This window comes from Polyodon spathula, chromosome 1, assembly GCF_017654505.1.
Source record: "Polyodon spathula isolate WHYD16114869_AA chromosome 1, ASM1765450v1, whole genome shotgun sequence".
In the NCBI taxonomy this organism is placed as follows: Eukaryota; Metazoa; Chordata; class Actinopteri; order Acipenseriformes; family Polyodontidae; genus Polyodon; species Polyodon spathula.
The window spans coordinates 46,737,382-46,765,253 of NC_054534.1; the positions used below are offsets into that span (position 1 = coordinate 46,737,382).

The 27,872-nt window shown below is 40.6% G+C and overlaps 1 protein-coding gene across 4 annotated transcripts in view; it reads right to left on the reverse strand.

The window, feature by feature from the left end:
- Nucleotides 1–14,531: 14,531 nt before the first annotated feature.
- LOC121319328 (clathrin light chain A-like) overlaps nucleotides 14,532–27,872 on the reverse strand; it is a 33,952-nt gene continuing 20,611 nt past the window's right edge. Inside the window, exons 3-7 of one of the 4 annotated variants that reach the window (XM_041256648.1) lie at nucleotides 20,571–20,688; nucleotides 20,112–20,223; nucleotides 18,510–18,563; nucleotides 16,420–16,455; nucleotides 14,532–15,067 (exon numbers count right to left, since the gene is read on the reverse strand). In XM_041256648.1, the coding sequence (XP_041112582.1) occupies nucleotides 14,896–15,067; nucleotides 16,420–16,455; nucleotides 18,510–18,563; nucleotides 20,112–20,223; nucleotides 20,571–20,688 (492 nt within the window). In that variant the 3' untranslated portion in view covers nucleotides 14,532–14,895. Of the gene's footprint in view, nucleotides 15,068–16,052; nucleotides 16,099–16,419; nucleotides 16,456–18,509; nucleotides 18,564–20,111; nucleotides 20,224–20,570; nucleotides 20,689–27,872 lie in introns of those variants that run through there. The other 3 variants (XM_041256675.1, XM_041256657.1, XM_041256665.1) reach the window with 3 other exon arrangements.

A 27,872-nucleotide genomic window follows, 5' to 3' on the forward strand; every position in this document is an offset into this window, starting at 1 on the left:
GTTGTTAAACTGCATTGATTTATCCATGGAAATACTGCTTACGTTTTGCAGTGAGACAGAGGTATGGCTGTTTTTTTCTGTTGTAAAAGCAGCCATTGAACTTTATGCAAGTACAAGGACTCTTTTTATTGACAGCCAGAAGTAAATAAGGGATCAAGAGTGGCTATGTTGATCTTCTTTTTTATATATATATATACAAAGGAGAATGAAAGGGAGAATGAAATCCTTGAGGGAGAAGGGACAAGGGCCATGCATTGATCAGTACATTTTACGAAGTCAGTCAAGTCAGTTGAATAAGCTGGATACATTTGGGGATACTATCTACACATATGGAAGCAAGAGGTTTGGAGTTGAATAAAGAAAGGAGAAAGTACAAACTATTCCTGTGTAGTCTAGACAGCAGCAGGCGATTGAATGCTTACTTAGAGAAAGCTTAGTTAGAGGCAGCTGAGGATGCAATGGAGGAGAGCAGAACAAAGTCAGAAGGAGGCACTCAATCAATTACAAAGGGCCATAAAAGATAAGCTTGCAACATTGTGCAAAGTTGAGCGCCTACAGAAACGTTGTAGGAGTGTGCGAGAACTAACTTTTATAAAGACCTATTCAAATTTGCAAATACGTTATTCACCAGGGAGAAAAATGGCACATTAAAAGCAATTAAATCTGAGCTGGAGAGATATCTCGAGGAAACACACAGATTCAAAAAGGCAACAGCATATGTGGATTCCTTCAGACATTCCCACCTATCAAACCACCAGAATACCAAATAGAGGTCTGCGCACTTCAGTGGAAAGAAGTAGAGCAAGCTGTGAAAAAGGCAATGGCATCATCATCTCCAGGGCCTAATGGAGTTCCATACAGAGTGTACAAGAGTGCCCCTGGTGCACTACGAATCCTATGGAAATTGATGAAAATAGCATGGGGAAAAACAGGTTGTACCCAGAGCATGGTGCCGAGCAGGTGGGGTGTTTGTACTAAAAGAAAAAGACTCTACGAGTTTCAATCAGTTTCGCCCTGTTTCCGTTAAGGAAGGTAAGATTTTCTTTAGCATTGTTGCGCAGAGATTGCTCAGATTACCTTGAAAAAATGAAAAACTGTATGTACTAGTGTGTAAACAGGTATATGCACATACAAAACTGTAAAAACAAGAGAAGTTTTTCATCTAAAATGAAAGTAACATATCATTTATCTTGCGTGTGTGTCACTCGCAGCACAGATTTGAGATTGAGCTGCTGCAGCCTGCAGCTTTGCAGTTCTCTGATCTAAATGTTCCAAAGGAATTGATGGATACCAGGTCCAATAGCAATAACAACAAACTGTGTGTGTGTGTGTGTGTGTGTGTGTGTGTGTGTGTGTATATGTATATATATATATATATATATATATATATATATATATATATATATATATATATATATATAATATATATATATATATATATATCAAAATAATAATATGTATTGTAATAGGTGGTTCTAGTGTTAATGAAATTGAACTTTTAGATGTTCTAGAAAAACACACATACAAATATAAATTCAAAGTAATAAAACTTGTAGAAAGTATATTTTGTGTGTGTGTGTGTGTGTGTGTGTGTGTGTGTGTGTGTGTGTGTGTGTTGGAAAGGTAACCAGACAAGCAAGTAGCTAATGCATCACGTAATTCAGAATGTGCGCGACAACACATGAATGAATTTCTCTTATTAAAAGTTTTTATCTTCATGGCAACGCATTAACCTCTCCTCGTGATATTTAGAGTCATTCTTTTCCTACTTATTAAGCAGACATGTACATTTAAATATCCCCTCCCCTAAATGACTATGAATTGAGTAATCTGCATTGGTATGGCTGCTTTTTTTGCCTAAATCAGAACTACAGAGCAACGCATTTCCTGCAAAAGTATGGCAAACGGGTTTGAGGAAAACTGTCATGACTTGTGCATGTAAACGCCACCATTGACACTTCAGTACAGAAAGCAAGTTTTCCACATCAGTGTGATCCCCCAGCAATGGATGGATTTAGCTAATGCATACGGTTCAGTACCACATGAGCTTCTTTGGGCAGCATTTGATTTTTTCAGTGTACCGAGGACAACAACAAACTTAGTGAAAGCCTACTTCGGAAATTTGCAATTTTGTTTTTCAACTTCAGAATTCACCACTACATGGCAATGTCTAGAAGTTGGAATAATGGCACGATGCACCATTTCTCCACTTGCTTTTATTATGGCAACGGAAGTAATTATTAGGGTGTCAAAATGGATACTGGGAGGAGAACACTTGGCTTCTGGAATGTGACTGCCACCAATTAGAGCATATATGGATGACATGACAATCGTGACTACAACAGTAGCCTGCACTAATCAGTTATTGGGCAAACTAATAAATAACATTGAATGGGCACGAATGCAATTCAAGCCCACTAAGTCAAGGAGCATCTCTATAATTAAAGGTGAAGTAGTGGATAAGAGGGTCTACATTAACGGTGAGGCAATACCATTGTCTGAGAAGCCTGTGAAAAGTCTTGGGAGATGGCATAATGGGGACCTAAAGGACTGTTCACGTGGGAGAAGTTAGACAACAAGCAGTGCAAAGGTTGAAGGGCATAAACAGCAGCGCTTTACCGGGCAAAATTAAACTCTGGTGCTTTCAGTTTGGTCTACTGCCAAGACTTCAGTGACAACTCACTATGAAGAGGATTCCTTGACAACAGTAGAGAAACTGGAAGCATTAATCAGTTCATACATCAGGAAATGGTTAGGAGTTCCACTCTGCCTCAGCAGAGTGGGACTACATGGTAAAGGGATACTGCAGTTAACAGTCTCAGCACTAACGAGGAGTTTAAGTGTGTCAAAGTTTGATAGGAAATGACACTGGTAGAGTCAAACAACAAATGTGTGAGGGAGGCAGCACTTGTGTTGAAAACTGGAAGTGGGCGGAAAAGGAAGCTGTGGAAGATGCAAAGGCTGCCCTTGGTCTCAGTTCAGCTCCTCCTACATGGCACAGAGCAGCCCCAGCTCAATGGAGGAAGCTGGTAGTCAAAGAGGTGCAAAAGCAGGAGGAGAGGATGAGGTGCGTAAAGGCAGTTTCCGAGGCCAAACAGGGAGAATGGATGAGATGGGAAAGTATGGTACAACGCAATATCGGCTAGTGAGATCTATGGACAATGGAACAGAGCAGGATGAGTTTCCTCATCAGGTCAACATATGATGTTCTCCCATCACCACAGAACCTTAATCTACTGGTAGGAGAGGATCCATGGTGTCCTTTATGTTCATCGTCAGCTACATTAAGACACATTTTGACAGGATGAAAGGTGGATCTTACCCAAGGATGACTTACTTGGGGTCATGACCAGGTGCTGCAATGTTTAGCCTTAGTATTGGAAGATAAATGCAGCATGACCAACAGATTACCACCAATTCTAACAATATATGACACATGAAGAACAACACTCCTCTGTCCAGGGGAGCAACCACCAAGAAAATATATTTAAACCAAAACTTGTCTAGAACAAGTGGAAGCTGCTAGAGACTGGGAAATGCTGGCAGATGTTGGACAACGTCTTATATTCCCACCTGAGATTGCTGCCACTAACCTTCGAACCAGACATTGTCTTGTGGTCTGGTTCAGCTGGCCTTATTCACCTGGTAGAGTTAACAATGCCACGGGTGGATCTGTGGATGAGGAGCATGATAGGAAGAAACTTCGGTATGCTCAACTAGCTGCTGAAGCAGAACAGTGAGGATGGAGAGTCCAGGTTTACCCAGTGGAGGTGGGTTGTCGAGGATTTGTGGCACACTCCACAACCAGGTTTCTCAGAGACATCGGATTCAGTGGTTAAGAGTTGTGACGCATAGTGAGGAACTTATGTGAAGCAGCAGAGAGGAGCAGCAACTGGCTCTGGTTGAGATGAAAAGATTCTGATTGGGTACCTCAAGCATCGTAGAAAGAAAGCAGCATTGATGTAAAGGAAGGTAAGTAAGCTCGGCTTAACTGAATGGGGAATGGACGGGGATGATGTTGGGATGCCAGAATCCCTGTCAAGCCCTCTTAAGGTGTCATGGGCTAGTGAAAGCAATCACCAGTGTCCAGTTGCTGTATCTTACAATGTACATGACATGGCAGCTGTAAATTTCTTCATTTTGTACAATGAATGCACAGGGGAAAATATCATCTTACGATGCTAGCCATGGAGCTTTGGCAGAAACATTTCGATCAGAAAGCTGCAAAGCATCAGGGAAACTCAGCTCAACCTGGATAAGGTGTGTATCAAGTGACACACGCAACAGAAAACAATGACAATTAACTAAATGCAATAAAAATAAAACGTCTGATAAAACATCTATCACAAAGCATTTACAAGATATGAGACTATCGATACGGAATTGTGCTAATATGCCGGCTACTTTGAAGTATGTTTCCCTGAATGTGAACAACGTGAACAGAGTTATTTTCTTTTTTATAAGTAATGATTTTGATATTACAAATCTGTATGTAGGCCTACTTATAACCAGTTTACAGCTGGTTACACAATATTTTCTTTTGAAATGTTTGTTTTTTTTCATTTTTTTACATTATGCATTATATGCGCAAATTTCGAAAATAAAGCCTTTTATGTTGTTTTTTTCATTTAAATATGGTGTTTCTGCTATGCAAATGTTAGATATTATGTTCATAAATAAATCTTTTGAGTTGTATCTGATAGTTTATGTTTCATTTTCATATCGAAGCTGTTTAAAATATGCCCGTCAAAATGACTACTTCTGGCGGTTCTAGGTAGTAGCATAAACCAGGCAGTTCTAGTGTTAAAGAAGCATTTGTATGAGATGCTATGCTGCATCAGAAAGAAATTCGGTAGACCCAGAAAAGTTTTAAATATACACACTGAGAAAAATAACTGGAGCTTGCTCCATGGCCTTCTATACTCTTTTGCGCTGGAAAGGAAACAAACATTAGAAGATCCTTTTCCTCAACCAAAAGTAAAATATCATGAACTGTGACAAAAATTACATCTCTGGTGGCTATAGTATTTTTGCAGGAAGTTGATTAGAAGTTTTAGTGGTTCTGAAGCTGGAGCAGCTGAAAGCAGCTGGAACTGGAGCAGCAGTGTAGAGCTGCACTGGAGCTGGAGCAGGGGGTCTCCATCAGCTCTGGAGCTGGAGCTGAGCTACCGGAGCCAGAGCTAGCAAAGCCACAGCACGACCCCCACTCTACACATAAATTAAACACCCAGTTGTTGCTTGGGCCAAGAGAACAAACCAATCTCTTACCCAGAGATCATTGTGATATAATCCTATTTGCCACCAAAGTCAGTGTCACTCCCTCCCAAAAAACAAATGTCATTCCAGATTCATTGTCCTAATTTCTCTCTGTGTTTGCTCTGCTACAGACTCAGTATAATCATTTGTGTTTCTGCACTTTTTGTTTGTTTGTTGTTTATATTGTAAACAATAAACACACGCTACGGCGTTTCTTGGCATCCTGTGTTTAAAGTGTTTATTTGAAGAAGGAAAACGTGTGACTGGAGGGCAATCCATCACTATATATATATATATATATATATATATATATATATATATATATATATATATATATATATAATGTGTGTGTGTGTGTATATATATATATATATATATATATATATATATATATATATATATATATGTATATATATATATATATATATATATATATATATATATATATATATATATATATATATATATATCGGTGTCCTATCTAGCGTTCATTCTTTCTGGGTTTCCCTCTTCTTTTACCATCTTGCTTAATGTTGGACACGCCGACACAAGGAAGGGCTCCATCGCCACCCAGCTTATCGACCAGACAAAGCCTGATCGCTATCATCTTTAAGGACAATAAAAAGACCCAGCAGCCCTAAGGAACAGAAGAGCTCTGACTTGTCTCCCTGTGACAAAATGCCCTGTGTATATTATCTGTTATGTTGCATGTGGTTTGTTAAATGTTGGTGTATAGTCATTGGTATACGGGATATAAATGGGTCTGTGTAACACAAGTGTTTAAAATGTATATTTGTATTTAGGCATGAGGATTGCACAGCACTTCACGTGCAAGTAAAATGTAGTAATATGTGAGCACGGGGAATTGCACTTTATTAATTCACGTGCAGTTGTACCGAGACTCCAATTGAATGATTGATTAGCAATCGAGTCTTGGTACAGCTGCATAAAAGCAACATGTTTTCACCCACTCGGGGTTGGGTGTTCGGTGAGTGGAGAACGGGAGAGAGAGTAGGAGAGTTATAATTTCAATTGCTATTGCGTGCTGGTGGGACCAGCACAATACTTGTTTATTTAACTCGCCGTGTTTGTTTGTCGATCTGCTCACCATTTGTAAAGTTTTAGTCCATTTTTGTGTGTCTATTTATTTTGACGTAAAGTGCCGTGTCCTGTTTTCTGTTTGTTTAAACACACACGTTAGCCATATCCCCTACGCAGTATGGAGAGGAGGAACTGGCCCAGGAGAGGAAGGTGAGGAGAAGGCAGAGAAGAGGAAAGGGGAGGAAGAAGGCAGAGCATCCACCACCCCAGTCTCCACCAGCAGGGGTAGAATGCCTACTGGTGTTGCCTCCAGAGGGAGAGGAGCCATCTCCAGTGCCAGAGGGAGAGGTCCCATCGCTGTCTCAGAGCCGCACCAGTCCCCTGCAAGAGAGGCAGAGCCGCACCAGTCCCCTGTAATAAGGGTAGACTACACGTCGCTCCCACCTCCGCCGCCAGGAGACTAAACGCTGCTCCCACCTCCATCGGCAGGAGCAGAGCAGCAGGATCTGCCTCTGCCTCCGCCACCTTCACCGGCAGGAGACTACACGCCTCCGCCACCTCCATCAGCAGGAGCGCAGCAGCATGAGCTGCCACAGCCTCCGCTACCTCCACCGCCAGGGGCAGAGCAGCAGGAGCTGCCTCTTCCTCCTCCACCAGCAGAGGGTGAATGCCTGCTGGGTCCCTGTCCACCAGCAGAGGGTGAATGCCTGCTGGGTCCCTGTCCACCAGCAGAGGGTGAATGCCTGCTGGGTCCCTGTCCACCAGCAGAGGGTGAATGCCTGCTGGTATCACTTTCCCCACCAGCAGAGGATGAATGACTGCTGGTATCACTTCCCCCACCTTCACGAGGAGAGGAGCTGGAGCTGCCTCTGCCTCCATCATCATCAGGGGCAGAGGAGTAGGAGCTGCCTCTCCCTGTACAAGAAACAGTACCAGGACTTGATGCTGGCATTCCTCAGCAGTCACTGCATAGTCTGCTGAGAGGAGCACAGGTGAAAATGGCCCGGCCGCAGCAGCTACAAAGAGGGCCAGCACATCAGCTTGTCCTGACGCCCTGCCTCGCTTCTCCCAAGGATGCCTGCCACGCTTCGCCCAAGGATGCCTGCCACGCTTCGCCCAAGGATGCCTCCGCATCACCTGGGGTTTCCAGTCACTCCGCATTGCCTGGGGTTGCTCGCCACTCCGCATCACCGGGGGTTGCCCGCCGTTCAGCATCGCCTGGGGGTGCCCGCCGCTCAGCATCGCCTGGGGTTGCCCGCCGCTCAGCATTGCCTGGGGTTGCCCGCCATTCAGCATCGCCTGGGGTTGCCCGCCGCTCAGCATCGCCTGCGGTTGCCCGCCGCTCAGCATTGCCTGGGGTTGCCTGTTGTGCCGCATTGCAGCAGGAAGTACTGTGGCTGGAACCCCACCCAGGGGAGCTGCCGGCCACGAAGAAGGAGGAGGAGGTCTGGAGACCACCAACCCCAGCAGCAGTTTCGCTGCCGGAGATCATGGGGGAGGTCAGGAGACCTGCTCCCACTGCAGCAGTTTCGCTGCCAGAGATCGTGGGGGAGGTCAGGAGACCTGCTCCCACTGCAGCAGTTTCGCTGCCGGAGATCGGGGGGGAGGTCAGGAGACCTTCTCCCACTGCAGTTTCTTCGCTGCTGGAAGTACTGTGGTCAGAGCCCCACCAAGGGGAGCTGCCGGCTCCGAAGAAGGGGGGAGGTCAGGAGACCACCCCTCAAGCATCTTTTCCGCTGCCAGGACAACCCTGGCAGGAGTATGCCACCCCGCTGTCAGCATTGCTGCTGACAGCCTTACGACTTGTGGGCCCCTTGAAGCCTCCGGTCCTGGCCCAGGACTTTGTGCTGGACTTTTGGGCTTTTAAGGGGGGAGGTGGCCATTGAGGCCATGTGTGCTTTGCACAGGTGGGGGTATATGTGACAAAGTGCCCGCCCCTGTGTATATTATATGTTATATGTTGCGTGTAGTTTGTTAAATGTTGGGGTATAGTCATTGGTACACGGGATATAAATGGGTCTGTGTAACGAGTGTTTAAAATGTATATTTGTATTTAGGCACTAGGATTGCACAGGGGAATTGCACTTTTTTGAATTCACGTGCAGTTGTACCGATTTCAATTGCTATTGCGTGCTGGTGGGACCAGCACGATACTTGTTTATTTAACTCACCGTGTTTGTTTGTCGATCTGCTCACCATTTGTAAAGTGTTAGTCCGTTTTTGTGTGTCTGTTTATTTTGGCGTAAAGTGCCATGTCCTGTTTTCTGTTTGTTTAAACCTTTTATTTACAATAAACCGGTGCAAGCAAGCGTCTGCATCATTTCACTTCACTGTCCTGACTTTGTGTTCATTCCTTCCTGGTTCTGACGCCGTCCACTTTGGCAGTCTTTGTGACACTCCCCCAAGGAAGTAGTCTTACAAGTCCACACATTCCTGCAGCAGGCAGAGACACGTCTGCGAAACCAGCTGCAACCACAGCTACTTCGGAGACTGCATCCACCGACCTATGCCCCCACCTCTCATCTCTGCTAGTTGGGAGCAGGGTTTCCAATTTTCTGGCAATCTGGCAGAACATAACATCAGGTCCCTCAGTCCAGGAGCTAATACATCAAGGCTACAGAATACCATTCCTGCTTAAACAGCAACAGGCATAATCAGCAAACTTATAAGCAATGAAGTCCATACCCATGCCATAGAACAAATACCCTCACCTTTGCAAAGGCATGGCCTCAGGGATCTGAACAAACAAATCCTTTCAGCTAAATTCAAGACGCTATCTCTCTCCACCATCATCAAGGCAGTCCATCCAGGGGACTGGCTGATATCAATAGATCTGAAGGATGCCTACTTCCATCTTCCCACACACAGGGACCCCAGGGTTTCCCCATTGGAGACTCAGTACCAGTTTAAGGTGTTTCCTTTCTGGATTTCTACAGCCCCTAGGGTGTTTACTAAGGTGACTGCAGAATTGGCAGAGCACCTCTGAGGCATTTGTCTACCCCTATAGAGACAACTGAGCAGACTCATCCCAGGTAAAAAGCCTTGGAACAGTCTTCCTGGGTGCCCAGTTCAATACTCTTAGGAAGAGTGTATCTCACAGAGGAGTGAGTGACCACAATCCCACAGCTGGCAGATCAGTTTTATAACATCAGAGGCCAGATCAACAGCACAATTATTTTATCAGTTTCTGGGGTTCATGGCAGCAACAGTTTTCTTCCAGACTCCCTCCACATCCAGGTTTCCTTTTAAGCTGCAACTGAAGCCAGATGGAGGCGACTTTCACCTTGGGTGAACATTGGGCTGCCACCATCTCCACGCCTTCCTACACCGTCTGCACACAGTGCCTCCCTGCTAGGGTCGGGAGCACACTTTTCGTAGGCTCAGGTCCAGGATGCCTGGTCACTAAAACAAAAACACCTTCACATAAACCACCTAGATCTTCTAGCACATTTCCTGACACTGAGACACTTTGCTCCAGCCTTAAAACAAAGGGTAACGGTAAAATACATCCATCACAAGGGAGGCACAAAGTCATGGGAGTTTTGCCCCCTATCAGTGAAGATCTGGAACAGGTGCAGGACACAGGATGTCACAATCCTGACAACCTACTTACTTGAATCAATTCCACTGCAGACCTGTTCAGCAGAGAGATGTTCCACAGTGGCATATCTGTCCAGTTGTGGTACAGTGGGTATTCAACAATCTAGGTCATTTAAGGGTGAACCTGTTTGCCACAGCAAAGAACACCCAGCTGACACTTTCTTGCTACACTTTCAGCAGAACAGCCATAGCAACCGACAGCCTGTCCATTTCATGGTCAACCAGCCTAATGTATGCATACCCACCACTACTACTAATGCCATCAATGCTCAGAAAGGTGAGGCATCTCGTCCTTATCACCCCTAACTAGACTAAGAGGTTCTGATTCTTGGAGATCCTGGAAATGACCAAAGCCGGACCCCTTCACATATCAGTGAGCCGAGATTTGCTCTCCCACAGTAGCCTGGTACTCAACAAACTTATGGGATCCCATTTGTATCCATGGCCACATGTGAAGAGAAACTCCTTATATGGAAAACGATGTTTCTAGTGCCAGTGTCCTCAGCAAGAAGGCAAAATGAGCTTTACCAATTAGCCTGACCAATGCACCATAATTCAAGGACACGATTGTCTGCAGGCCTAACTTACAGTTCCTACTAAAGGTGTAACAGAGTTCCATTTGGATTAGGTCATGATATTTACAAATTTCCATCCAAAACTACATAAATCAGAGGAGGAGGAGGCCAAACTAATTGATGTCTGGATAGCCCTGATTTTTTAATTCATAGGACCCTGCTTGGATTTCTGTTACAGCCTCAAAAAAACCCAGCTCCAAGATCTAAGCCCACTCAATCAGGGAAGTGGCCACTACATTAGAACAACTAAACTCTGTCCTAATACATGACATTTGCAACACTGCTAGCTGGGCCTCCTTTGAGATCTTTATTAAGAATTATAACTTGGATGCCTTACTCAGCCCACTTTTGCTCACTCTGTGGCTTCCTCTACTAATATCTAACCTACCATTTTCTTGTCTTGCATTCTTTGGTATGGCTCACTGTATGTGGAGATGAGGTAAGAATACGAAGACGAGGTAAGAATACAAAGATTACCTGTAATATGGTTTCTTCCTAGGATGATGAACAGACCTATATCCTACCCACCTTCTCCTATTTCTATTCTTATTTTCTAAATTTGGACAATTAATGTGGAATCACATGATCTCTGGGTATATACATATATGTCATTCTTTATGCGTTTCCATATACTATATCTGGAAAACCACTTATCCAATTGTAATGAAACTTGGTATTAACATTATTTGGCATACATTATTGGACTGAAAAGATTTGGGGTATATGCTGCATGTAGCTATCTGTCTGTACATCTACCTCTATGTACAGTACTAACATAAATTACTGTATAGAAATAACAAATGATTTACAGAATGACTGGTAGTGGGGATTTTATTGCCCATTTTTTCTCACAGACGTATTTAATAAATATTCAAATATTTTAATGATATCTCAGAAGTAGAATGGTACCCCAAAATGTTATTTTCTTAGGAAAGCAGTACAACTTTGAATGGGGAATTTGTTACCGGATAACCTCTCAAGCTACTTGCTCACAAAATATCTTGGTATCCCTGAACAGATAATTGTTTCCTGTTTAAAATTATGCTCAGGATTTTAATGAGTAATCTGTCTCACAAATGCAGTTGTACTCTAAATACGATCCATTTAAGCCAGCAACACCAGCTGTTTATCTACTTAATAATTTTTTTTTTTTTTTTTTTTTTTTTTTTAACATGCTTACCATAAAACATTTAGAGAAAACAAATCCAAAAGTAAAGTATACTGTTATGGTCCATTTCAATATTGCAGTTTAGAAATGTCTTGTTTTATTGTAAAACCGGTTGGACAGTTGTACTTTATTACCAGTAGTCATTGACAAGGGGACAGGCGGTGTCATCATGATGATTTTTTTTAATGAGGGAATGGACATCAAGCATATCACTGTGTATGTGTGTTTTTAGTATTGCTCCACAAAACAGCAGCCCCAGTTAGCAGCATTTGTAATAAACTGATTTTAGCAGGCAAAGAATTTACAATAAATCTGATACTCATTTTTGGGACATTTTAAATAACTGTTCTACTTTATACACGCCCCTAAGGCATTCCAACTTCTAACCGACTGTCGTAAGATTGCAGTCATGCGGTTTATAAAATATCCCGCCCCTGTTGTGATAATCAGCGCTGAATGATCTATTATCGTTTGTGTTCAAAAGCAATGCAAAAAGGTGCAGCCAGTGCACTGCACACACACACACGATTCACAAAACTAGCAGGATTTATCATTGCACCAGCTTCTCACAGCACCCCTAGACTTCAAGGTAGGGGGTGCTGCCACTTACCCAGCACCCCATTTCCACGCCAGATCTTACCATGAACTAACTAGAGGAGGGAGCTCAGTACTATGACAGTTGTGTGTGGAATGCATCCTTATGACTGGCTTTTTTATGAATGAGAAGTAGCTCCAATTATGTCTGACCATTTGTATTCAAGTGTATCCCTTTTCATATACAAAACCAACAGTTATGGCTTCACATTTTTTGCAACTTGGCCTACTGGACCGAATCTATAAGGTAGTTTTCTGATGTTTTTAATTTTTCTTTGAGGGGATATACAGGAAGTATGCTTAAGCCCATGGCTAAGAAGGCTACATTGTACTCCTTACATTCAGAACCACTTTCCTGCTTTTAATAAAAATGTACACTGCCATTTGTCCATGGAAAGTATGCCATTGTTGAATACAGACATGCATCAGATATAGCTAGAAATATGAAATCAACTCATTATATTCAGGGCTATATTTTTAAAAAATATATTTTTACCCTAACATACATTTAAATAATTAGTTAAAGAACCAGTATCATAATATTAACTTCAGTGTTGTATATACATTTCGCGGGACAGCAGCAAAGTCTGCGTGGAGGAAGAACCTCTGGAATTGACAATAAGAGAGAAGTGCTTTGTGACTCAGGAAGGAGTGCAGGGTTTCGCCTGATTCCGAACCCATTATCCTCCAAGGCTAGGAAGCAACCACTACTTCCCCCAAGGGTTACCTAAAGGGTAGAGAACAGGAAAATGGAAGTTAGGATACATTTGTCTGGGATCCCCTCTGGCTTGCAGAGACCCTCCCTGGTGGAGGATGAGACCACCGCGGTTGGGAAGTTAGCTTCACTTGTCCCTAGAGAGAGACTGTTGCAGAGGTGGCGCAGTATAGTGGAGGAAGGGAGGAAAGACAAAAAACACAAGACAGAGAATGAGGGTATGACTAAGGGTTTAAATGGGGAGATTGGCAGATATTATTGACAGGACAGAACGGGGGAGTAGCCAGACGACACCCAATGTTACAATATTTTTTTTCATTATGAACTATTTTACCTTATCTAAAAAAGGTAAAATTGGAATTCTCTTGTAAATAATTAGTATAATCCACTGAATCAGGTGCATCTTGCTGACTTGCTGAGATTTCAGGCAAACTAACATGGTCCCAGTGTTTCGGGGGAGTTGGCAGTTACACAAAGCTTTTTATAATTCCGGAAAGGTGCTGAAAGTTTTTTCAGTAGAACCTGGAATGACATACTGTATTGCAGGCATTGTTTTAGGATGTGATACTGACTCTTCAGTGTTACAAAACTGATAACAACTGACAGAACAATCATGCTTGATTTAAATGCCTGCATCTCACTCACCCGCTTCGCGGAGGGGATTGCAAGCAAGAATTCCAGCTCAGCTGAACTCAAGGGCTCAAATGGAGGCTTCATGAGTGATCAAGCACCATGTTAAGCCTCCAAGGAACAATACCCTTCATAGACGGCCGAAGCCACCAAGCGCCTTTCAAAAACTGCCCCATCAAAAAGTGAGCTCCTGAGGAGACAGTGTCAGTATGATATGGTAAGCTTAAATAGCTGCCAGATAGACCTTCAATGTAGAGGGTCAATCCTCCAAGGCTTGCACCCCATCTGAAAGATGTTCCACTTGTATCTGTACTGGGAATGTGCGGACGCTGCTCTGGCATTTTGTAGGGTGTCAATAACCTTATTGGACAGATCCAGATGGCTCAATGCCGCCATTCAGGGGCCAGACCCAGAGCTGCAGGCTCAATGGGTTGGGATGCCATAAGGTCAAGGCATCTCCATGGCTGGCTGCTCAGGAGCTGCATCAGGGATGAAAACCAGCGCCTCCTGGGCTAATAAGGGGCTACTAGCACCTTGGCCTGGTCCTGCCTGATTTTCCCCAGGCACAGCAGGAGCATGGCGAGCAGTGGGACAGCATATAACAGTTGCCTCAGCCCCTGGTGTGTCAAGGCATCTATCACCAGCGGGTCCCCACCTCCTTTTATGGAGAATCGCAGGGGGCAGTGGGTCGATTCCTGGGGCTCACTACCTTGGGGTGAAGCTTCGATTGTGATGAGCTGGGAACCCTGGAGAGAAAGTCCGCTGCCCAGTTTATCACCCGGGCAGGTGTACTACTCTTGTTCTTGTTAAGTCTGCCCGTCACCTAGCTTTTGAAACCGTCTGATGGATATTTACCAGTTAACAGAAACAGTGAACTTTTCTGTTAACTGTGATTCTACTCAATGGATTATGAAAAATATGAAGAAGCAATAAATGACAAACAAGACCAAACCAGTGTTTCAAAAACTTTTTATGATACTAGATTACTCAATCATGACAGACGCTGGAATGCAGACAAAAGCAACACATGAGGAATACAGCTTGGGTCTGGAACAACTATTTATTTTAACATTTCTTAATTACTTCATTCAGGGGAGAAAACAATGCTCACATCGTACAACATCCAATCACAAACATTAATCAGCAATACTGGTAAATGCACAATGAAGTTTTGGTCCCGAAACTAAAAATAAAAAGGACATTTCAACATAATTAAAAGGGGGATTCATATACTACAACCACAAGTTTCTGAGTTTGAAAGTTAAAATATTACAATGCTAGTAGTAATAGCAGCGTTTCTTTTTGCTTTGTGCCCTTCAGTGGACCAGAGGGGACGTCTTAAGAGAGATTAGAATAGAACGCATACGGGACACGTCCTTTGCCTGCTTGCTGGATTTAGGGTTGAAGTCACAGAGACGGGCCACATGCTCCCATTCAGTGCCTGGACTGTTCTCGTCGAGGTCTGTCACCAAGGCCTCCTCTGCTGCCCTGCAATTAAACAGAGCGTGTCAGTGACCCTTCCGGGTTTAGAGGCTGTACAATCTGCTAACCCCTTCCCCATCTACTGCAAAATGGCTCAAAAAGAAACACAGCAACTCACAGACATTACTAAATTACTAAATCATCTTGCTGTGGCTTATTTAGTGGGAAAGTTTGAAATCATAATCTAAAATATATCAGTCATTTACAAAGAATCTATATCTGACACAAATATTCAAATAGATGTTAAAATGCAAAATTTTCCCTGTTTTCTAGCAACTTCCCAACCATCTACTTTCAAAGTAAAAAAAACCCAGATAAATTTACATATGAAATCTGACTTAAAACTATCAAGTTAGGAAAAAGGAAAAAAACAACTGTTGGTTAAGACAGCTGTCTACAAAAGGTTTAAAAAAATGAGTAAAGAAGTGCTTCTACAAGTTGCCAAAAACATCTGAACCAAACACATAGTTTTCACAGGTTATCTGCCTTAATGATTATGCAAAAGCTGAATAACAGGGTAAAATGAAGGAATACAGGTGCTGCATGTCAAGTATTCACAAAAAAAAAATATGCTGCATTCATTCATAGTAAAAGTTGTACTTTAAAAGTACATATGATAGCAGTTATAATTGTATTTGTATAAAATGTGCACTACACATTCATGGCTAATGGTAAAGACCTTAACCCTTTCAGTCCTGGCGGGACCATATGTTAACATCAGACATCACGTTGTAACCTCACGGGACTCCTAGGGCCCAGTCTGAGGTAGTGTGTAAAATGTATGTAAAATGGTATCAAGCTAAAAACTCCTTTGTTGAGTTCTTTATTCCGCTTGACAAAAGTAATTCAGGACTGAAAGGGTCAATCCACTAAAGTATTTTTCAAGCAAATGTTAAGCACTAGGCCATATAAACAAACAAACAAAAATATTAAAACATTCTCATGCATTTTTGCCTTGTCTTAAAACTGCTGGCAAAAACAAATATTAAATGTGAAGCCTTAAGAATTACAATACCAGTCTGTCTTCTTTTCTATTTCTATTAAAAAAAAAAAAAAAACTGTGAAGAAAACTTTATTATAGCACTCAGCTTCACTTTCTATCAGTATTCTTGCAAACATCTCTGCTCTGTCTCTAGTACAATACATACAGTACAGAAACAGCAAATGGCAATGAGAAGCTAATGATGTTTCACAGGGACACGGGTCCTACAACAAATACGCACAAGACAAGGTTCACTACCAACACTGCTATAACAAGGGGAAATACAGCTTAAATGTGTGCAGTGATAATAATAAAAAAAAAGTTAAAGGTTGTAGGTTTTATTTGGATTTTTTTTTTTTTTTTTTTTTTACTTAACTGTTCTAGGCGGTAGCAAGGATGGTTTATGTTTGTGCTTAAAGGTGCATAGAAAAAGAAACAAGGAAAAACAGTTCATAAGTCAGACAGAGAAATGAAAATAAATGAGCCTTATGCAGATGACATAAGCTGGGCATGCATTTGCAAAAAAACGTAGTCTGCTTTGGAGGTGGTCTGGTGATCTTAGCTTGCAGCTATCACAGTCTGCACATAAGCATTCAGTTACTACTACTGTAGTGCAGTACACATTTTCTTATGATTTTTTATTACAAGTACAGCTGTGCTATCCAGTTATTCTACATAGCACTTGTTTCGCAGAATAATCTACAAAGCCTTTTTAAAAGTACATTGAGCAGATAGGAAGGTTGCATAGCTAAGGCAGACCAGTCAAAATGAAAACCAGCAGTTACCTAGACACTGCATTGGAAATTCCTACCCTACAGCAGACATAACACTTCCTTTGGATAATAATTACCAACATTAAAGTTTGAAGCAACTGTATATCCTCTCCAAGTTAATGCAGTTTACATAAAATTTACATTGACTGTGGTTCTAAAGTCAGTTGGCCATTTTGTTCAGCTGTGGGGAAAAAAACAAAACATTTGCAGCCATAGTGCATGTGTTAATGCATTCACGTCCCAAAATGGCCACCATTTGTCATAAGTACTGCCTCCATCAAGATAAAAAAAAGAGCAGAAAACTGCACTCAAGCACGCACACATCACTTCTTGATGGATGGCATCTATCAATTTGGTTAGAAATACTTTTTGCTTAGATTTACTGTAGCTTAGAGAGCTCAAGTGAATTTAAAATTCTCAACAATTATTTGGTACTGTATTGTTATACTTGAAAGTGCTTATGTTAAATATAAAATGACAAACAATTATTAGAACAAGATAAAGTCATTTAAGGATTTGAAATACAGGGTACACAGTTGCTTTAAACTAGATATTCATTCTTCTGGTTTCATATCAAAATAGTTTCAAACATTATTCTACAGTGTATTAAAGTTGATACAAGAATGTTTTTTAAAAAGTTTTTTAAAAACTCATAAACCTCAATGGCATTCAAATTACAGGCACATCTTAAAATTGCTGTAGAAATGCAAGATCACCACTTAACAAAATGTTTCAGAGTATGGACAATATTTGGACAGGATAATAATGTAAAATTAAAAAAAATTAATAATAAATTGTAGAGGAGACAGACAAAACATTCAGCCAGGAACAATAAAAAATAAGAAATCAAATAAAAGAAGTTTGGACTATCACACCTGTAAATCCAACATTTTAAAAGCACATGACTTTAATAAATAGAGAAATAAAAATTGTATGCAACAAAAAAATACATGTCAAAAAAAAAAAAAAAAAAAAAGAAAAATCCAAAATCAGCCATGTAAGCATCAACAATCAAATAGAATTATATTAAACATAAAAAACTGAGAAAAATGTATCTAATTTAATCTTGCTTCTGTTCATGGTTTTTGGACAGTATGTTTTGTTTTTTTACCCCACTATCCTTGTTTACATTCAACACTCAGCACTGGAGACCTGTATTCTGGTTTTAGAAAGAACTCCACTCAAAACAGCAGACCAGGAAACAAACCTTATAGATGAAAATGTACATCTACGTTCAGTTTTACTTATTGGTCAGTATAAGACACTGAAACGGTTATATTACTTATCCTGAGGTTGTCTTTCTGTGAAGTTAACTGGTGCTGGGGAATGATTCTCTGCTCACAGAACAGGTGAAGGCACGGTTGCAGACGGTTATTGGAATGAATACAAACAGGTTTAGAAATTTTATAAAAAAGGTATCGGCTTCCACAGATCTTAAAACAACCCAGATCTGAAATTGAATGACTATCACCTGATGCAGCCGTCCCTACTGTGATGCATAGGTAATAATCCTGAACACTTAGTTTCATAACACTCACCATTGGTCCATCTAGAAACCTTACAATAGATTGAGAAAACAAAATCAAAACGAAAAGACCACAACAAAAAAGAAAAAAAAAAAAAAAAAAAAGGATGCAGGGCACCAATAAGTGACAATAGAAGAAAGGATAAAACATTAGTTTTAGCAACATACACATAACCAATCAGGTCAGCGAAGGGTTGTTTGTAGAAAGCTTCATCTTGCACCCTAGACAGTAAGAGGTCCAATAGGAAAGCAGCAAGCAGGAGAAAAAGAGAGAATGAGGTAAAAAAAAAAAAAGAGAGATACAGGTGACAAAACTGGAAAGTAAAGTTATTTCTTTTGGGGGTAGATTGCTTACAAATCTAGGCTTATTCTAAAATACAGGATGACAGTGTATCAGATTTCAATATTTTATTTCTGTATAGATTTGGTGTGCCTTTAAATTCACATGTATTTGTGGAACACACACATTTTTTCATAAAACTCTATATAATATATCTATATCTATTACTATCCACCGTTATATATATATATACTATATATAGATATATATATATATATATATATATATATATACATATCCTAATGCCACCCTTGAAGTGTCAGGCTAATGCTTTCATCAGTGTACTATTGTGCCAAAGTGTCAAGTGGCCAAGTGAACTTAAATATGTATATGCATGTAATGTATTTGTTGTTGAAACTTGAGCTCAGAAAGAGTACCGCTATACCAATTGTCATTAGAGAAAATGAACTATACAGATAAGGGGTACTTTTCTGAGACACAAGCTAAAGTATGTGGGTCTCCCAGGTATGACAACAACTGACAATAACAAAACTACAATAATAAAACCTGCAGTAAACGTGTGCATAATAATAACAAAATGGTTAAATGTTGATACTAGCTCTTTGAAAAAATGCCTTGACAATGACAGATAACTAACAAAGAAAAAAAGAAACTCATTCATGCTTTTACCCATTGAACTGACAATTTACAAACTACGTAAGATTAACAATCTCAATTATTCAAAAATCTGCACACTGTGGTCTTCATTAACACTTTGCAGTCCATTTATTCAGTGCTTGTCAGGCGCGTCGGGTCCACATGCTGTTTATTTTACATGCGCTGTTTAAAATATCCCCCCTTCCCACAGCAAAAGGGGTTCAAAAGGAATTGAATCGCTAAAATACACAGTACTATATCTCCAGCCAAGCCCCACCCCTTGTTCGCTGTATTTTTCACATACCTCTTTATAGACGTGCATCCTGATAGATCCTCTCCTGATCACTCGTTTTATAACCAAACTCCTCAATAATGCGTATAACATCTCAAAAAGCTCTGCAAATGTCTGTGATATTCTTTGAGCGTTGGATGCAGAAGCAGCTACATCCTTTGTTATGTCCGTGTTATCTCTGTAGCAGATGGGGCTATGAGATACACCTTTTTTTTAGATTTCATTCGGCTCCTATCGGTCTCACTCAGCCATTGAAAGGCTTTCTAGGCTTTTTCCGGAGAAAAAACGACTAGAGACCTGTGCTTTATGTCTTTTTGATGATGTCAGACAGGGTCCGACATTGGACTGGAAACGGAAAATTGTAAAGTTGGACCTGGTTTGTCATAGGACTGCAAAGTGTTAATCTTGTATGTTTATATCACATCTGACCTACAAAAATGCTGCAATATCTAAATGTATACCTCTGCTTGCTGACCCAAGGTAAACTGGAACCCTCTCATGTTCTGTTCAGCCTTCATGTTTGTTAAGTGCAGTACTTTACCTGTTGTTGACTTTTGTTTTCTCTAGCTGCTCATCTTGCCTGCAATACCATTCTTCCAGATCTACTTTAGCCTTCTCCTTCCATTCTACTTCCTGTTTGCGGGAGTTAGCATCTGAAGATGGAAGACAAAAATTGAATTATAAGCAACATGCATATTCACAGGGATCATGAAAGTATATCAAATATATTGTAAGAACACTATCAAGAAGTTCAGTTCATCCTAAATGTGATTAATATAAAACACTTAACACATCAGGCAATACTATTACATTATAATAATGATATTTGTGTTGTACAGTTGTTTTGGTTTTGCTTTAAGCCCATGGATCAGACTTGCCACAATGAAAACACATTCATTCTATGCCATTGGACCTGGTTCAGCTGTGTTTTGCCTGCCGACAAAAATCATCCCTACACATTAAAATAAATGAATCTTCGACTTGACTTTCTCTTGCTTACCCAAGAGCTCCAGACGCTCCAGCTGTTGCTCTCTCCACTTTCGAAGGCTCTCTGGCTCAGATTGTAGCCGATCAACCTGTGAAATCGCTGAATAGGTGTCAGATGGGCCATTGCACTCCTAGACAAAAGAAAGATTTCTATAATTTCCACAGTACAGCATTCTAAAAACAGATAGAAAAAATTCAGCAGTTATTCACACAACAGCATAATGTCCTATATAACACATAATTTGCAAATCAAACAAATTAAATGAGCAGATATTAAACATGGCAAAAAACATAACAGTAGTCAAAAAAGTAGTCAAACTAAGATAGTTTGTCAGATCAACCTTTTTAATGCTCTTCAATAAAGTGTAACAGCTGTTCTGGTGCATTTTGTAGTGACTACACCCCTTAAAAGCAGGTACCCTCAATTAGTCTTCAGATTTGGTCTAGTGGCTGATCATGTGATACCTTGTTTGCGTAGTTAGTTTGGGAATCCTGGTTTCCGATGATGGCAGGTGGTGGCAGGCATATTTTTTACTAAAGTCATAACTTTAAAGAGCAAATAGAGGAGTGCTCTGGCTTTTCTGTTCCAGACCACATCATGGCTTGTTATTGCATTGTATTTAAATAGCTGTAGCAACACATGGGGACGTGGAACGCTAAATTTTTCAGAACCCGCTACTCACTCCAACAGCTGTTTAAATGCTGGACGTGTGGCTGGTCAGTTCGGTGTGACCCCTTCTGGTGTTTTGAGATTGTGGACCGATATCTACACAATATTGTACATGGACAGCAACTGAAGTCACCATAAGCAACCAAACTGTGAGAAAGTGACTGCATGAATGTGATAACATAAAACTACTAGGGCAGCCTCAGGTCTCCCCATCTCCATCACGTAGCCCAATCTTTTGCACAGAATCACCTCCTCTCACTGCAGGCGGTACACCTGCCCGGGGTGATAAACTGGGAGGTGGACATTCTCTCAAAGGGAGCTCCTGGCACCTCAGGAAGGATTCACCTCAAGGTGGCGAGCCTCATTTGGGAGAGGTTCAGGAGGGCAGAGATCGATATCTTTGCCTCTCAGCAATTGACCCACTGCCCCCTCTGGTTCTCCATAACAGGAGCCAGGGACCCTCTGACGACAGATGCCTTGGCACACCAGTGGCCAAGGTAACTTATATGCCTTGCCACCGTTCGCCATGCTCCTGCTCTATCTGGAGAAAATCAGGCAGTACTGGGCCAGGGTGCTATTAGTAGCCCCTTACCGGCCCAGGAGATAGCTCTAATGCAGTTCCTGCATTGCCAGCTGCGGATCCTGCCCAAACATTGTGACTTGCTCAGTCAGGCACTGGGGACATTGTGGCATCCCGATCCATCAAGCCTGCAGCTTTGAGTCTGGCCCCTGAACAGCTGCATTTGAGTCATCTGGGTCTGTCCAATATGGTCATTTACACCCTGCAGAATCCCAGAGCAGAGTTCATGCACTCAAAGTATGGATACAAGTTGGGTGTATTTCAGAAGTGGTGCCATTCCCATGGCGTTTTGACCCTATAACCTAACCAATGGCAGTTATACTGCAATTTTTGAAGGACCTCTTTGATGTGCGCAATTTTTGAAAGGTGCTCAGCGGTGGATATTGTTCCTCACTGGAGGCTTAAAGTGGTGCTTGAAGCACTCATGAGGCCTCCATTTGAGCCGTTGCATTGGGCTGAGCTGGAATTTTTATTGCTCAAATCGGCTTTCTTGCTTGCAATCACATCCACTAAGCGGGTGAGTGACATGGTAGCTGTTTCAATGGCGAAAGCCTGCTTAATTCTTACACAAGCCAGGACAAAGGTTACACTTCGTACCAATCCTGCTTTTTTGCCGAAAACTGAATCAGCATTCCGTGCCAACCAGTCTGTGGAATTGAAGGCATTCCATCCGCTTCCTTTCCAGTCTGACAGGCACTAGCATATTATTCTGACAGGACACCGAGTTGGAGGCAGTCTGTTATAGGGGGAAGACCCACGGTCAAACCCTGTCTAAGCATAGGCTATCTAAATGGATAACAGACACAGTCAGGACTGCCTATGAGTGAGCCAACTTAGCCCCTCCAGAAAAGCTAGGCAGGACTGTATCATGGGGTGGCATGCAGCTTTGGTATAATATATTTCAGATTTGGGGGTATTTAGAAGGTAAACACCCATACAATAATGGTTACATTTCTATTTCAGGGAACCTGGGTTAAGATAATAACCTAACATATGGGGTAAGCCTTTACTATAAATGTAATGTGTTCACACCATCCGGGGGAGATAGGACAAGCACTCTGAGCATCATAGACTTGGTCTAGAATAACCTTTAGAGCCTTATGTTTAGATATTGAGGGCGTTGTAGGAAATAAGTGTTACATTTTTTATTCTGCAGTTACAAAATGGAAGGAAGGGATTAAAGGAAAGGCAATATTAACACTCTGCTGAATAAGGCTAGCCAAATTAACATTTAGAGATTCCTTAAAACAGGGCTGTCACTTAATTTTGATCGGTTCATTTATGGGCATTAGTTGATTAAAAAAATCGGTAGATCAATCTGTGCACATTTTTAATAAAGGTAACAATCTTATAGCTTAATAGCTATAATCTTAAATAAAAAAAAAATCAACAAAAAAAACAAATAACATTTGTATTCTTATTTTAGTCAAAGTAAATAAATGTTACCCATCCATCCTATTAACCTAATAAAACAGATGTAGGGACCTGACCTGATAACACAAGCCCCAAGGGCCAGAACAGCACAGTTTCACATACTGTTTAACCACTCTGGGGAAACCCCTAAACAGTTAAATTATTAGCAATGCACAAACATGGATACAAAAAATACTCAGGTTTATAACTAAATCAACAGTTTGTTATGTCATTCAGGATAGATGCACCATGCTGGATTTTACCACAGCGCTCAGCAGCTCTGGTTACAATGCACACACAAGTGACTTTGCAAATATACGTCTGGCAATCATTTAAATGAACGTAGATAAACATTCCCGTTCCAAATACATATATATATCCGTAGCACGCGGTCACAATCCTTGTACAAAATAAGACAACAATTCTAACTTTTACTTGAACCCCTTTTTATACAAGCTTAACCCTTTCAGGACCAAACATTTTTCAGTGGGATGCTCCCCCAGGACTAGGCGTTTTTTTTGGCTGCAGTTGACTCTCTTCCTATAAAAAGTCACAATTTTTTTTTTTTTTTTTTACAGCATCTGCAAATGAACTTTTCACTTTTTCTTTTCAACAATTTTTTTTTTTTTTTTTTTTTTTTTTAAAGTAATTTTTACTATGTATTCTGCTTAGAAATACATGTATAAAAATGTGTTATTCTATGACCCAAGGGACCAGAAATACTTCATGAAAGTTTTGTTTAAAAAAAATACTGATGTTGGGCATATTACAAGACATTATTTCACCCGAGTGATTGCAACAACATATTTCATGTTTATTCTCAGGGTTTTTATAAGCAATAATGGACACTACTCGATTTATTTTCTCAAAATAAATATCTATAAATAAAATAATAGTTATTCATTTCATTATTATCAGTAATAGGAAAAAAAAAAAAAAAAAAAAAAAAAAAACCCCGATTGTGACAGAAATACAATGAGTTCTGGTTGTAAATCTCCCTCTCGACCTGTGAGGGTGCTAAATGGCGAAAGGAAAAGGATCTGGACGGGCTGGCTAACAGTTCGTTTCCGAGGTCGGGATGTCGGTCAGCCTGGATGGAAGTGAGACTCTGTTGCAGGAACGTATTGACCCCGAAGGTAAACGAGGTAGCAGATGCAAGCTATAGATGCAGCTGGAATCGTTTACCAAGGGATCATGTGGGGTCGCATAAAAGGGGCCAGAGAAACGCTAATCTTTTCCTTCGCTTGGGTTGTTTATGTAAACCTGGAAGGACTGAGAGCTGCAGTAGAAACTGCTGAGGAATATTTGTGAGTGTTTGTTTGTTTTGAGTGTTAGTAATTGTCTTGTTTACTGTATCACTAGACGGCTAAACACGTTCCGGAGCTGTCGCTTTTTGGGCCAGCACAAGCCGGAACTGCACTGCACGAACTGTCACCAAATAACCTGTTATCACCCACCACGAGCACTACTACACGCACCCGGGACTGGTGACCATGTTTTAATATTGTGGGGTGGATAACGATTATTGTTTGGGACTGTAAACCCGTTTGTTTGACTCCGCACACTACACATTGTTGTGTATTGCCGGAGCGTTTATCTTTTGATGGTCACCAGACCCGGATTATAATTAAAACCCCCGTTTCCTACCGGATTACAATTGTTTGCAATTTCTTCTGCACTGCATCGGGTCTACACCCGTTCACAATCACTGGCCAAATTGCCACACCGATACATTTAGTTCATGAAATAGTACAGTATATGCATATATCCACTCGTTCCTTGATTGACATTTATAAAATGTTGTAAAAACATTATATTAAAACACAACAGAATAAATGTTCCAATTATAAGTCAAATACATCAGATTGACAGTGTTTCACACTTTTTTATTCGCTCTAAATAAGTTCCTGTGATGTTTTGTTTCTGCTTTTGTCTCTGCCGGGCTGCTGTAAACTATCTCCGCCTTTAGACACAAAATGCCTCTCTCAGCGACGTCACACGAAAAAAAACTATCAGTAAATGAACTATCAGTATGTCCCCCTGTCCATAAACGTAACCCTAAATTGCCTAAATAATCACGGTAATTTACCATAATAAAAAAACAGTAATGAGAAAGAAAATGTAGCACATAAAAAAGCACAACCAGATACAGTCAATGAAAGACAACACATTATTCAAATTCTTTGTCGTATTATATATATTTAAGGCAAGACAAGTTTATTTTTCCATTAAAAGTGCTCCCGGCTATAATGTTCTCCCGCCCGGCTATACAGAATTCCTGGGGAGAACCCTGCTGCTAATAGGCAATCTGGGCAACTCCAGTGCCTTTACAGGTTTAACAGCATTACACAGTAATACAGGTATGGTTATCACATACCAAGGCCCTAGGCTAGACATGCAAACCACTGAAGCGCCCACTGCTAAATCCTAAACCATCCAATATATCACTCTCCAAAGTTAAAATGTAAATCCCATACCTTATAACAATGCATCAATACAAATTCAAAATTGTTCTTATCTTCCACTATATGAAGTGTAGTTGTAGGATACAACATAAAAACAAAAGCTGTCTTTAACCACTTCAAGATGTAAAATTGAAACCCGGTACCAGATTTTGAAAAAAAAAATGTTTTCGAACCTGTAATTGCTATAAAATGTTAACATGGTGAATAAAACATAAATTAATGACCTAAACTGTGTTTTTCATTAACCCTTTATGTACTGTGTGTACTACATACCCATGTTTAGAGATAAAAACCACTTTAATTTTTTATTTTAAACAATGAAAACAAAAACACTGCTAATAACAATAATAATCAGTAAACAGTAATTACCAAATAAAAATTTAACAATATCAAAACGTGTGCCATTATCAACTTGCTCTGTGCCATTTATTGAAGCGCTCAATACAACAGAACCCGGGGTTGCCTTAGCAACCACTGCACATTTTTCTTGTGTCTTTTCTTTTGTTTTCATTTTCGTAGCAGATCCTGCACCTTTTTTGTGGTCTCTGCTTCCCTTGTGTTGAAGGGAGAGTCACAAATGCAGACGCCTGCTTTATTGCCTTGTACCCAGTACTGTGTTTTGATAGTATTTCGTCACAACATTTTTTAACTAAGCTCTCATTATTTTCTTAATATAAATGAGGTACATTTATTCAGCGCCTGTCAGGCACGTCAGGTCCAATTTATTTTCACACACAGTTTAAAATACTCTCCCCCCCCCCCCCCAAAGGGTTTAGCTTAAAGATTACTTTCAGATCAAGCTTACTTTTCTAAATAAGAAACTTGACTGAAACCATTAAACTATAGGCTTGTTAATATTGAGAAATATAACAGCATTATTAACACGAACACCGCCATAGCCGTTTTTTGAACAGCTTTTGCAATTCAGACTAAAATAACTGTGTGTGTTCTTAAGTGTTAGTAAAATATTTGAATTAAATACCCATATGGTGTTTCAGCTGCAGAATCATAAAAATGATTATGTTATAAGCACTTGCGGTCACGCGCAGCGGCAGAAGGAAGCGGCACTGCAGAGCGGTGCGCAGGGGATAAAATATTTTCAACTTTCGCTACGCCACACCGTAATGTAAACCTCCAGCAACCAATCAGGAGAAAGTAGAAGGTTCCTTTGCGAGGAAGAAAAAACAAAAAAGTACAATGGAGGAAAAGCTAGTGGTTCTGATTTCTGATTTTCCAGAGTTGTATAATACAACATTAAGTACGATATTCGCTGTATGTTTCTTTTCTTGAGGATGTCATGGACCCACAGTGATCTTACATTTTTTTTTTCTTTCTACGGTAGAGCAGAGCAATCACAATTATCTTTTTGTTTGCTGTTCATTGTTCCAGGTATTTTGTTGTTTGATGCACAGTGCCATTGTTTGTTGCTGTGTTTACAGTTGTGTCCCGTCCCCCCCAAAAATAAAAGTTTGATATGATGGGATGGCAATAGTTGCATTTTTTTTAATCATGTGTATAACGCTCATTATTGTCATCACTGTCATTACCTAACCCAGCAAACTAGACAAAACTCACAAAAAAAAAAAAAAATAATCAATTTTTAAAAGCAACATGTTTTTATTTTATTTTAAACACAATTGCCTGATATTTTAGGTCATTGTGGGGGGTTAAAATTAGGTTTTATAAAACCTAAAAAAAAAAGAAGTTTTAAAAAATATATATATATATATATATATATATATATATATATATATATATATATATATATATATATATATAGAGAGAGAGAGAGAGAGAGAGAGAGAGAGAGAGAGAGAGAGTTTAGTAAGGTTTGTGTCATCTGTATAAAAACAGTTTATTGTTTGTTATTGCAGCCGTGACATAACAATAGACCGCCCACTGACTTTCCCCTGCTGCATTAGGTGTGAACAGTGGTCTGTGGCGACTGCAGAGCAACACGCAAGGAGGTGGCATGCGCTCTGTGTCCTGTGTGAGCAGCCCTTCAGCAGAACGACTGTGCCACCCTGAGTGTGCACGGATCAGTGAACCATCTCTGCCGCATACACCTGTCACTCAAAAAAGGTGCTTGCACCTTGTACAAGGGAAGATGGGTTTTAGGTTCATTCGTGACAAGAGAGACTGGGAAAGTGGCTTTTAGATATTGAAAGCAGCAGGAAAATAAATTAT